We start from the raw sequence: 12,928 nt of genomic DNA on the forward strand, positions 1-12,928 counted from the left end.
TACAGCTTTCTTTTTTTAATGCTTCATGTATTAGAACTCATTTATTATTTACTTCGTAATGCACACCATATTTGATGGTGGTGACCTGAATGTTTTAAAGTTTTTATTTTGGAATAATCAAACTTACAAAAAGTTGCTAGAATAGAATAAGGAACATATATATACAGATTTGTTCTTCAAATAAATAGTAATCAATTCAACAATTGCAGATACATTCTCTGCTCCTCTCATCTTAGAAAAGATAACATACTTTTGATGGGATAAGATAACTAGTTGGTCTGATAAGTCTAAGATACTGATGTGAAATAAGGATGTTCTATGACAGTTCACAAAGTAAACAGTGGTCAAGGTTGCATGTGTGTATTCTAAGTCACGTCAGTCGTGTTCGACTCTCTGCGATCCTATGGACTGTAGCCCACCAGGCTCCTCTGTCCATGGGATTCTCCAGGCAAGAATACTGGAGTAGGTTGTCTTGCCCTCCTCCAGGGGATCTTCCTGACCCAAGGATCAAACTTGTGTCTCCTGCAGCTCCTGCATTGCAGGTGGATCTTTATGGCCAAGCCCTGGGGGAAACCCATGTTAAAGATAACACCTCATTAATTAACTAGCTAAATTTTAGGTCTGTTGTTAATTGTGGGAAAATTCTCTTTCTTTTTTAAGGTGAAGATTTGAAGGACATTTCATCTGAGGAGATAATTTCACATTCAAAAGTTTCTGTTAAATTCAAAGATGTGGAAAACAGGTCAGCTACATTCATTCAAAGATATGTTTTATTAACTACTAAGTGCCAAACACTCTAATAGAAACAGGATTATCTGTCAATAAACCAATAATCTGTGACTTCCTAATATCAAAATTCAATTAAATTTATTTTATTCTAACTTAGAGTCTCTGTATATCTAATACAAGATCACCAGATTTTGGTAAGTTATCTAGGTAATATGAATACGTTTGTCCAGACACTACATTTTTGAGAGTGGAATAAAGTTGATGTGAATTTATTTTATGAATCTGCCCTTATGAGCTGAGAAATGTTGAACAAGTTACTAAATATTTTTGGTCTTTGATTTTTTTCATTTATAAATAAAACTGGAATAATGCTGTGATGTACCGGATATCTAGAGTAGTAGCTGGTGTAGAGTAAATGTTCAATAATTATAGTTATAGAAACTATAGCGATATAGTTGTGCTCACCCCACAATTGTGCCATTTTGTAGGATAGGGTTTCACTATTGAGGCTTTCCTATAATCTCATTATGAGATCCTGAGACATTTATGCCACATTTGCTTTTAAATGATAGAACATTGTAACTCGGGTTTTTACCTGTCAATTGTGCCTTCAGATTCTTTCATTTATCTACATCTTGATCATCAGCATCCTAGACCAAAAGTTTATTATTTCTTTCCTATACTGTTGCTATAACCTCCTAAATTTTTCCAGTTTTCTAGTCCATATCCAACATGACAACTATATATTATTTTTAATTTTTATTAAATAGCAAGTAGCCATAAAAGGATATTTATAAAGTATATGTAAGATATAAATAATAATATACAAACATTCATATATACACCACTGAGTTGTTTTTAAAAAGTACTGGTTTATCTTTGAAGTTCCCTAGTGTACCTATCTAAAGCTTATGCCATCCCATCATCTGAAATAACTACTATATTGAATTTTATGTTTATTAATACATTCCTAAGCAGTATATTTTTCAACTTTGCACGTTTTAACTTTAGTGGAATCACTATGTTCTTCTGTGACTTGCATTTTTGTTCAACGTTATGTCCCTCTGATTAATCCATTGTACATGTAGGAGGTCTTCATTCATTTTCACTGTGTATTTCTTTGTGAAAATATGTCACAATTTGTCCATTCACAAGCATAGGTTTTGACTATTTGGTGACATCCATGTGTAATTGTCTCTTGTGTTGTTGGAAAAGGGTGTTGCTATGGTCAGTGTGTTCTCTTGACAAAACTGTTAGTCTTTGCCCAGCTCATTTTTTACTACAAGGCCAAACTTGCCTGTTACTCCAGGTATCTCTTGACTTCCTGCTTTTGCATTCCAATCCTCTGTGATGAAAGGAACACCTTTTTTTGGTGTTAGTTCTAGAAGGTCTTGTAGGACTTCATAGAACCAGTCAACTTAAGCTTCAGCATTAGTGGTTGGGCCATAGACTTGGATTATTGTGATGTTGAATGGTTTATACAACATTTTAAAGGCATTATAGACAATTATTAAAGACAATGGTCTATACAGTCAGCAAAAACAAGACCTGGAGCCAGCTGTGGCTCAAATCATCAGCTCCTTATTGCAAAATTCAGGCTTAAATTAGGCCATTCATTCTGACCTTAATCAAATCCCTTATGATTACACAGTGGAGGTGATGAACAGTTTCAGGAGATTAGATCTGGTAGACAGAGTATCTAAAGAACTAAAGATAGAGATTCATAACATTTTACAGGATGCAGTGATTAAAATCATCCAAAAGAAGAAGAAATGCAAGAAGACAAAGTGGTTGTCTACGGAGGCTTACAAATAGCTGAGAAAGCAAAAGGCAAGAGAAGAAAAGGCAAAGGGGAAAGGGAAGGATATACTCAATTGAATGCAGAATTCCAGAGAACATCAAGGAGAGGTAAGAAGGCTTTCTTAAATGAACAGTGCAGAGAGATAGAGGAAGACAATAGGATGGGAAAGACTGGAGATCTCTTCAAGAAAATTGGAGATATCAAAGGAACATTTCAAGGAAAGATGAAATGAATACAGAACAGAAATGGTAAGGGCCTCACAAAAGCAGAAGAGATTAAGAAGAGGTAGCAAGAATATATGGAACTACACCAAAAAAAGTTCTTAATGACCTGGATAACCATGATGGTGTGGTCACTCACCTAGAACCAGATATCCTGGAGTGTGAAGTCAAGTGGGCCTTAGGAAGCATTACTATACACAAAGCTAGTGGAGGTGACAGAATTCCAGCTAAGCTATTTAAAATCCTAAAAGATGATGCTGTTAAAGTGTTGCACTCAGTGTGTCAGCAAATTTGAAAAACTAAGCAACGGCCACAGGACTGGAAAAGGTCAGTTTTCATTCCAGTCCCAAAGACAATACCAAAGAGTGTTCAAACTACTGAACAATTGCCGTCATTTCACATGATAGTAAGATTACGCTCAAAATGCTTCAAGCTAGGCCTCAGCAGTACATGAACTGAGAACTTCTGGATGTACAAGGTAGATTTAGAAAAGGCAGAGGAACCAGGGATCAAATTGTCAACATTCATTGGATCAAAGAGAAAACAAGGGAGTTCCAGAAAAACATATACTTCTGCTTCATTGACTATGCTAAACCATTTGACTGTGTGGATCACAACAAATTGTGGAAAATTCTTCAAGAGATGGGAATATCAGACTACCTTACCTGTCTCCTGAAAGACCTGTATGCAGGTCAAGAAGCAACAGTTAGAACATTACATGGCGCAACTGACTGATTCTGAATTTGGAAAGGAGTATGTTAAGGCTGTATATTGTCACCTTACTTGTTTAAATTCTATGCAGAGTACATTACGAGAAATGCCAGGCTGGATTAATCACAGCTGGAATCAAGATTGCTGTGAGAAATATGAACCACCTCAGATATGCAGATGATAACACTCTAATGGTAGAAAGTGAAAAGGACCTAGGGTCTCTTGATGAGGCTGAAAGAGGAGGGTGAAAAAGCTGGCTTAAAACTCAACGTTAAAAAAACTAAAGTCACAGCATCTGGTCCCATCACTTCATGGCAAATAGAAGGGGAAAAAGTGGAAGAGGTGATAGGTTTTCTTTTCTTGGGCTCCAAAATTACTGAGATCAGTGGCTGCAGTCATGAAATTAAAATATGTTTGCTCCTTGGAAGGAAAACTATGACAAACCTAGACAGCATATTAAAAAGCAGAGACTTCACTTTGCTGGGAAAGATTCATATAGTCAAAGCTATGATTTTTCCAGTAGCCATGTATGGATGTTAGACTTGGACCATAAAGAAGGCTGAGTGCTAAAGAATTGATGCTTTTCAATAGTGGTGCTGGAAAAGACTCTTGAGAGTCTGTTGATCTGCAAGGAGATCAAACCAGTCAATACTGAAGGAAATCAACCCCGAGAATATTCATTGGAATGACTGGTGCTGAAGCTGAAACCTCAATACTTCGGCCATCTAATGCAAAGGGCCTATTCATTGGAAAAGACCCTAAAGATGGGAAAGATTGAAGGCAAAAAGAGAAGGGGGCAGCAAAAGATGACATGGTTAGATGGCATCACCAACCCAATGGGCATGAATCTGAGCAAACTTTGGTAGTGGAGGACAGGGGAGCCTGGTGTGCTGCAGTCCCTGGGGTCACAAAGAGTCAGACACGATTTAGCATCTATAGCAACAACAACAGCAAAGCGTAAGTTGTTTTTTCAATTTTTTGGTTTTTACAAATATTATTGTGATTATTATTCTTGTGTGTGTCTCCTGGTATTTATATGCAAGAGTCTGATTTTTTGAAAAACATAAATTAGAATGTTCCTTTGTTTTATGGCCATTTAATGACTTTGCATTACATTTAGAGTGGAAGGAGAAGTTTTGGCACAGCTTAAAATCCCCTGCCTGTATCTCCAGACTTATCTCCTAAACTTTTCAACTAATTAGGTATGCTTCAGAGACACTGGATTTCTTTTTCAGTTCTTCAAACTTGTTGTAACCATTTCACCTCATAGTCTTCTCACATGTATGTCTTCTTCTCAAAATGTTCTTCCTCTTACATTTTTCAAAATTGCACTCATTTTTCAGGTCTCAATTTAACTGTTCGTTGTTCAAAGAAGTTTTCCCTGACTCCCAAACTCTAAATTAGCTATCTCTACTAATATTCTCCACAGCATGCTTGACTCTTCATTCTTTACACATATCATGGTTTGGTATTCATTTTCCTATCTCCAAAATAAGTGATCATTTTTGTTTTGTTCACAGTAACTGAGATATAGTAGGAATTCAAGAAAAAATTTGCTGAACAGTCTCTTACATGTGAGGGGAAATGTCAAATAGGATTATATACATGCATTATACATTAACAATTGCCAATAAACTTCAGTGATACATTTTTAGGATTTTCATAATTTACAAGTAATTTTATGAAAACTAAATCTTGAACAATTCAAAATATCCTGAAATCAGGCCCAGATCTTTTGGTTAGCCCCATCATCATCTGTGCTATCACTATGTTATTTGAGAGTCCCACAGCCCAAGATAACCTGGGTTGACCCAGACTGAAGAAGACTCTCCCCAGATTCACACTGCCCGCTTTTAGCCAATTGGATTTCAGTCAACCTATACGCCTTGTTTGAGAAGAGTACAGAGTGGATGACTATTCACTTATGTCTTTCTACATTAAATGGAGACTTACCAGATTCTCTCCCAAGAGACAGATGAACTCTTAAGTAACAAATTGACCTAACATAAAAGTGAACATCATTTATTACCTGAAATAAAGTTTGACTACAAATCTTTTACACATATGATACTTTAAAAATAAAAATAGTATCAGTGTATAATTTACATGACTTACCAAAGGTAAATTATACATTAACTCTAAAACTTCCATGTTAATACTTAACTATAAAAAATTTTAGTAACAAAATTTTGATGTGATAATGCAATAAATTGCTAGACTGCTTTCTAAAAATTTTAATCTTCACCTTTCCACATCTGCCTACCACAGGGATGACAATGCACGGTACATGGCAAAAAATCCTATTAAATTAAAAAAAACAATTCAAAAGCTTTTTGTGTTTGCATTTACTTGGGCATTTGGAGGAACTTTACAACGTGAAGATGAACATGAAGATGACCTAATATTTTATCCAAGTTCTGAACCTGATTCACCTTCAAAAGTAACCTATGATTTTGACAACCTTGTTCGTGAATTATTTGAAGGCAATGCACAAATAGGTAAGTTCTAAGGGAAAAGTCATAATTATGCATACTTCAAAATGTTAATTTGAAATTCATCATTGGATTTATATTTATTTAGCTCATCTATGTAAATGTGAAGATTAGTGGTAAAAGAGGGTTAAATAAGTACACTCTAACATCCCTAATAGGACTGTGACAACTGCACAACGAGGAGGAGGCCCAGCTCAACGTCCAGTGTAGGCTCTGACCATCCCAACACCAGTCACAAGCCCTATCAAGGGGATAACAGTCAGCATACACCGAAGAGAGAAAAAGCAGACATCCATACTAAAAACAGCCTCTAACAAAAATTACTAGACTCATGGAGTCTACATGGGGACACTCTCACATTAAAAACAGCCCTTTAAGACTGCAGTACATAAATATTTCTCCTAAACTCATAGAGTCAGAGAAATATGAGTAGAATGAAGAAGCAGAGGAACCACTCCTAATTAAAAGATCAAGATAATTCCTCTGAAAGAACAAACAATGAAACACATATTTGCAGTCTACCAAATCACAAGTTCAAAAAGGAGTAATGAAAATACTGAAGGAGTTAAGAAAGGTTATTAGTAGAAATGCAGATTACTGTCAGTTCAGTTCAGTCACTCAGTCGTGTCCGACTCTTTGTGACCCCATGAATCACAGCACGCCAGGCCTCCATGTCCATCACCAACTCCTGGAGTTCACTCAGACTCACATCCATCGAGTCAGTGATGCCATCCAGCCATCTCATCCTCTGTCGTCCCCTTCTCTTCCTGCCCCCAATCCCTCCCAGCATCAGAGTCTTTTCCAATGAGTCAACTCTTCGCATGAGGTGGCCAAAGTACTGGAGTTTCAGCTTTAGCATCATTCCTTCCAAAGAAATCCCAGGGCTGATCTCCCTCAGAATGGACTGGTTGGATCTCCTTGGATTCCAGGGGACTCTCAAGAGTCTTTTCCAACACCACAGTTCAAAAGCATCAATTCTTCGGCGCTCAGCCTTCTTCACAGTCCAACTCTCACATCCATACATGACCACAGGAAAAACCATAGCCTTGACTAGACGGACCTTTGTTGGCAAAGTAATGTCTCTGCTTTTGAATATGCTATCTAGGTTGGTCATAACTTTCCTTCCAAGGAGTAAGCATCTTTTAATTTCATGGCTGCAGTCACCATCTGCAGTGATTTTGGAGCCCCCCAAAATAAAGTCTGACACTGTTTCCACTGTTTCCCCATATATTTCCCATGAAGTGATGGGACCAGATGCCATGATCTTAGTTTTCTGAATGTTGAGCTTTAAGCCAATTTTTTCACTCTCCACTTTCACCTTCATCAAGAGGCTTTTTAGTTCCTCTTCACTTTCTGCCATAAGGGTGGTGTCATCTGCATATCTGAGGTTATTGATATTTCTCCCGGCAATCTTGATTCCAGCTTGTGCTTCTTCCAGTCCAGCGTTTCTAATGATGTACTCTGCATATACGTTAAATAAGCAGGGTGACAATATGCAGCCTTGATGTACTCCTTTTCCTATTTGGAACCAGTCTGTTGTTCCATGTCCAGTTCCAGCTGTTGCTTCCTGACCTGCATACAAACTTCTCAAGAGGCAGGTCAGGTGGTCTGGTATTCCCATCTCTTTCAGAATTTTCCACAGTTGATTGTGATCCACCCAGTCAAAGACTTTGGCATAGTCAATAAAGCAGAAATAGATGTTTTTCTGGAACTCTCTTTTTCCATGATCCAGCAGATGTTGGCAATTTGGTCTCTGGTTCCTCTGCCTAAAACCAGCTTGAACATCTGGAAGTTCACGGTTCACATATTGCTGAAGCCTGGCTTGGAGAATTTTGAGCATTACTTTACTAGCATATGAGATGAATGCAATTGTGCGGTAGTTTGAGCATTCTTTGGCATTGCCTTTCTTTGGGATTGGAATGAAAACTGACCTTTCCCAGTCCTGTGGCCACTGCTGAGTTTTGCAAATTTGCTGGTATATTGAGTGCAGCACTTTCACAGCATCATCTTTCAGGATTTGAAATAGCTCAACTGGAATTCCATCACCTCCACTAGCTTTGTTCGTAGTGATGCTTTACAAACAGAAGCCAATTACAATTTGGAAACTGATTTTCTAATATAAAAGCTGACCTAAAGGCAATGATGGCAAACTGTACAAAGCAGAAGAATGAAAAAGTGACCTGGGAGATAAAATAATGGAAATCACTTAGTCAGAAGAGCAAAGGGAAGACAAAAGAACAAGAAATTAAAGCAATGTATGAGACCTATTGAATAATATAATGCATTCCAATCTATACATAGAAGGAATACCACAAGGATGAAAAAGAGAAAAGGGAATAAAAAATGTATTTGAAAGAATTATGACTGACAGAAGTTGGAAGGGAGAGTCAAGAAGGAGGGGACGTATGTACACCTATGTTTAATTCATGTTGATATATGGCAGAAATCAAACCAATGTTGTAAACCAATCACCAATCACTTAAAAATAAATTTCTTTTTTAAAAAGTATAAAATAACTTTAAAAAAGAGATTATGGCTGAAAACTTTCCAAATCTGAAGAAGGAAACAGATATACAGATATAAGAAACCCACATTAGGGCAAAGGACACACACAGATTGAAAATGATGGAATGAAAAAGTATATTTCATGAAAACTGAAATGTCAAGCAGGGATAGCAATATTCATATAAGACAAAATAAACTTTTTTAAAAAGGCCATAAAGATAAAGAAGGACATTATATAATAATAAAACAATCAATACAAGAAGAGAATATTACAGTCATTAACATATATGCACCCCAAATAGCACCCACAAAAATCAAATAAGCATTAGCAGAAATAAAGGAAAAAACTGACAGAAATACAATAATAGTAGGAGACATTAATGCCCTGTCATGCCAGTGGACAGAGATCTTCCAAACAGAAAATCAATAAAGCAATGGAGATAATAAATGATAAAACAGTTAGACTTAATTGATATTCTCAGGACATTACATGCAGAAAAACCAAAATACATATTCTTTTCAAGTACACATGGAACATTCTCTAGGAGTGACCATATGCTGCTGCTGCTAAGTCGCTTCAGTCGTGTCCAACTCTGTGCGACCCCAGAGATAGCAGCCCACCAGGCACCCCCGTCCCTGGGATTCTCCAGGCAAGAACACTGGAGTGGGTTGCCATTTCCTTCTCCAATGCATGAAAGTGAAAAGTGAAAGTGAAGTCACTCAGTCATGTCCAACTCATAGCGACCCCATGGACTGCAGCCCACCAGGCTCCTCCATCCATGGGATTTTCCAGGCAAGAGTACTGGAGTGGGGTGCCATTGACTTGGACACAAAACAAGCCTCAGCAAGTAAGCCAGAAGGAAAAACATCAATACAGTATACTAATGCATATATATGGAATTTAGAAAGATGGTAACAATAACCCGGTGTACAAGACAGCAAAAGAGACACTGATGTATAGAACAGTCTTATGGACTCTGTGGGAGAGGGAGAAGGTGGGAAGATTTGGGAGAATGACATTGAAACATGTATAATATCATGTAAGAAACGAGTTGCCAGTCCAGGTTCGATGCACGATACTGGATGCTTGGGGCTAGTGCACTGGGACGACCCAGAGGGATGATATGGGGAGGGAGGAGGGAAGAGGGTTCAGGATGGGGAACACATGTATACCTGTGGCGGATTCATTTTGATATTTGGCAAAACTAATACAATTATGTAAAGTTTAAAAATAAAATAAAATTTAAAAAAATTTAAAAATTATTTCAAGCATATTTTCTGACTACATATTAAGAAAATATTAGAAATTAATCACACAAGGAAAAATGAGCAAAAGAATGATTACATTGAGGCAAAACAATATGCTACTACAAAGCCAATGGATCTATGATGAAATCAAAGAGGAAATTAAAAAATACCTTGAGGCAAATGGTAATGAAAACACTGCTATAAAAAACCTGTTGGGTTCAGCAAAAGCAGTTCGTAGAGGAAGATGCATAGTGATATAGGTCTTCCTCAAAAAACAAGAAAAATCTCAAACAAACTAACCTATCATCTAAAATAATTAGAAAAAAGAACAAACAAAATCTAACGTCAGCAGAAAGAAGGAAATAAAAATCAGAGAGTAAATGAAAAAAATGGAGATTAGACAAACAATAATAAAACATCCCCCAAACCAAAAGCTGGTTCTTTGAAAGAGTAAACAAAAATCAGTAAACCTCTGGCCAATCTCACCAAGAAGAAAAGAGACAGGGCCCAAATAAACAAAATAAGAAATTACAGAGGAGAAATAACAACTGACAACAACAACAAAAAAAACCATAAGGGAATACTATGAACAATTATTTGCCAGCAGTGACCCTGAAAACCACAGTGGTGTGATCACTCACCTACAGCCAGACATCCTGGAATGTGAAGTCAAGTGGGCCTTAGGAAGCATCACTACAAACAAAACTAGTGGAGGTGATGGAATTCTGGTTGAGCTATTTCAAATCTTGAAAGATGATGCTGTGAAAGTGCTGCACTCAATATGCCAGCACATTTGGAAAACTCAGCAGTGGCCACAGAACTGGAAAAGGTCAGTTTTCATCCCAACCCAAAGAAAGGCAATGCCAAAGAATGCTCAAACTACTGCACTGTTGCACTCATCTCACACGCTGGCAAAGTAATGCTCAAAATTCTCCAAGCCAGACTTCAACAATACGTAAACTGTGAACTTCCAGATGTTCAAGCTGGTTTTAGAAAAGGCAGAGGAACCAGAGATCAAATTGCCAACATCCAATGGGTCATCAAAAAAACAAGAGAGTTCCAGAAAAACATCTTTAAAACATCTCTAAAACTTCTGTTTTACTACTATGCCAAAGCCTTGTGGATCACAACAAACTGTGGGAAATTCTGAAAGAGATGGGAATACCAGATGGGAATACCTCCTGATAAATCTGTATGCAGGTCAAGAAGCAACAGTTAAAACTGGACATGAAACAGCCAACTGGTTCCAAATCGGGAAAGGAGTATATCAAGGCTGTATATTGTCACCCTGCTTATTTAACTTATATGCAGAGTACATCATGAGAAATGCTGGACTGGATGAAGCACAAGCTGGAATCAGGATTGCCGGGAAGAATATGAACAATCTCAGATATGCAGACAATACCATTCTAATGGCAGAAAGTGAAGAAGAACTAAAGAGCCTCTTGATGAAAGTGAAGGAGGAGAGTGAAAAAGTTGGCTTAAAACTCAACATTCAGAAAACTAAGATCATGGCAATTGATCTCATCATTTCATGGCAAATAGATGGGGAAACAATGGAAACAGTGAGAGACTTTATTTTGGGGGGCTCTAAAATCACTGCAGATGGTGACTTCAGCCATGAAATTAAAAGATGCTTGCTCCTTGGAAGAAGAGTTATGACCAACCTAGACAGCATATTAAAAAGCAGAGATATTACTTTGCCAACAAAGGTACGTCTAGTCAAAGCTATGGTTTCTCCAGTAGTCATGTATGGATGTGAGAGTTGGACTGTGAAGAAAGCTGTGCACTGAAGAATTGATCCTTTCAAATTGTGGTGCTGGAGAAGACTCTTGAGAGTCCCTTGGACTGCAAGGATATCCAACCAGTCCATCCTAAAGGAAATCAGTCCTGAATATTCATTGGAAGGACTGATGCTGAAGCTGAAACAATACTTTCGCCACCTGCTGCAAAGAACTCACTCATTTGAAAAGACCCTGATGCTGGGAAAGATTGAAGGCAGGAGGGAAAGAGGACAACAGAGGATGAGATGGTTGGATGGCATCACCAACTCAGTGGACATGTGTTTGAGTAAACTCCGGAAGTTGGTGATGTACAGGGAGGCCTGGCATGCTGCAATCCATGGAGTTACAAAGAGTCGGACATTACTTGAGTGGCTGAACTGAACTGAACTGAATAATATACAGTACATGGTAATAATCAGAACTTCTGGGTAAGATTTCAAACAATATCAGATAATGAATGATTCATCTTACTTTCTGGATCCAAAATAAGTCAGAGATAATAAAACTTTGCTTTTATACAATTAAAGATTAGAAGGAAAAATGATAGGCCTGTTTTATGTGTTTGGTTATACCTTTAATAAGGAATTATTATTTCTGATCAAATAATCACATCTCTCAGATAGAGATTATATTCTTAGTTAAACATTCCATGAATGAGACTCTTTATTTATTTATCATTTTCAAATGTAGGTATCAACCTTCCAAATGGTGAACATTCTATTTTTGGGTATTTTGTGGATATACAGCAATGTGAATTTATACCATGGTCAGAATTACTTCCTAATATTCAGACACTAGTACAAAGAGGTAAGAATTATTTTAAGAGTCATGCTCTAATTTCTATAAATTATTGATATTTTATATATACAAGTGGTTATATCAGCAACTTTGAGGACTGATGTATTCCAAGTCTGTTCAGGAACTCATTTGGATGGTTTACAAAATAGTCTTTAAAAAATAACCTTTGAATATTGCTTTCTGAGAAAGTTTAAATGTATTAGTATTTGATTGAGACCGTTGTACATTTTTAAATTTTAGTTAACTAAAAATCTTGCTAGTGGAAGTGCTCAATATTTTAATTAGCATGATTATTGAAAGGAAAAAAGGTAAAGGACCTCTTCTGAAACAAGTAAAACATATATGTAGCAACTCGATTGTAAAGGAACTTGCTAATTAAAAATAAATAATCATAGTTGGACAAATATGCATATGTGCTAAATCATTTTTATTCTCAATTTTCTTCTATGTATAGAAGAAAAAGATAACAGAAAATTGTTGTACTTCGAGAGTTTAGTTGAAATTGAGGCAGGAGCTTAATATGGACTAATATGCTTCATGTAGATTTCTTGCAAATATAAAAAATTCAATGAATGCAAATTGAATTTAATTACTTTGAGATGAGGTTTCTCTCATAGAGAGTTTCAAAATTTAGTTATA

General features: G+C 36.9%; 1 protein-coding gene across 2 annotated transcripts in view; it reads left to right on the forward strand.

Moving 5' to 3' along the window:
• The window catches only part of DNAH14 (dynein axonemal heavy chain 14), a 377,701-nt gene that overhangs the window by 216,774 nt on the left and 147,999 nt on the right, over positions 1-12,928 (forward strand). For both annotated transcript variants that reach the window (XM_059875675.1, XM_059875674.1), the window contains 3 exons: positions 661-742; positions 5,731-5,960; positions 12,182-12,298. In XM_059875675.1, the coding sequence (XP_059731658.1) occupies positions 661-742; positions 5,731-5,960; positions 12,182-12,298 (429 nt within the window). The remainder of the gene's footprint in view (positions 1-660; positions 743-5,730; positions 5,961-12,181; positions 12,299-12,928) is intronic.

This window comes from Bos taurus, chromosome 16 (assembly GCF_002263795.3).
Source record: "Bos taurus isolate L1 Dominette 01449 registration number 42190680 breed Hereford chromosome 16, ARS-UCD2.0, whole genome shotgun sequence".
NCBI classification, from domain to species: Eukaryota; Metazoa; Chordata; class Mammalia; order Artiodactyla; family Bovidae; genus Bos; species Bos taurus.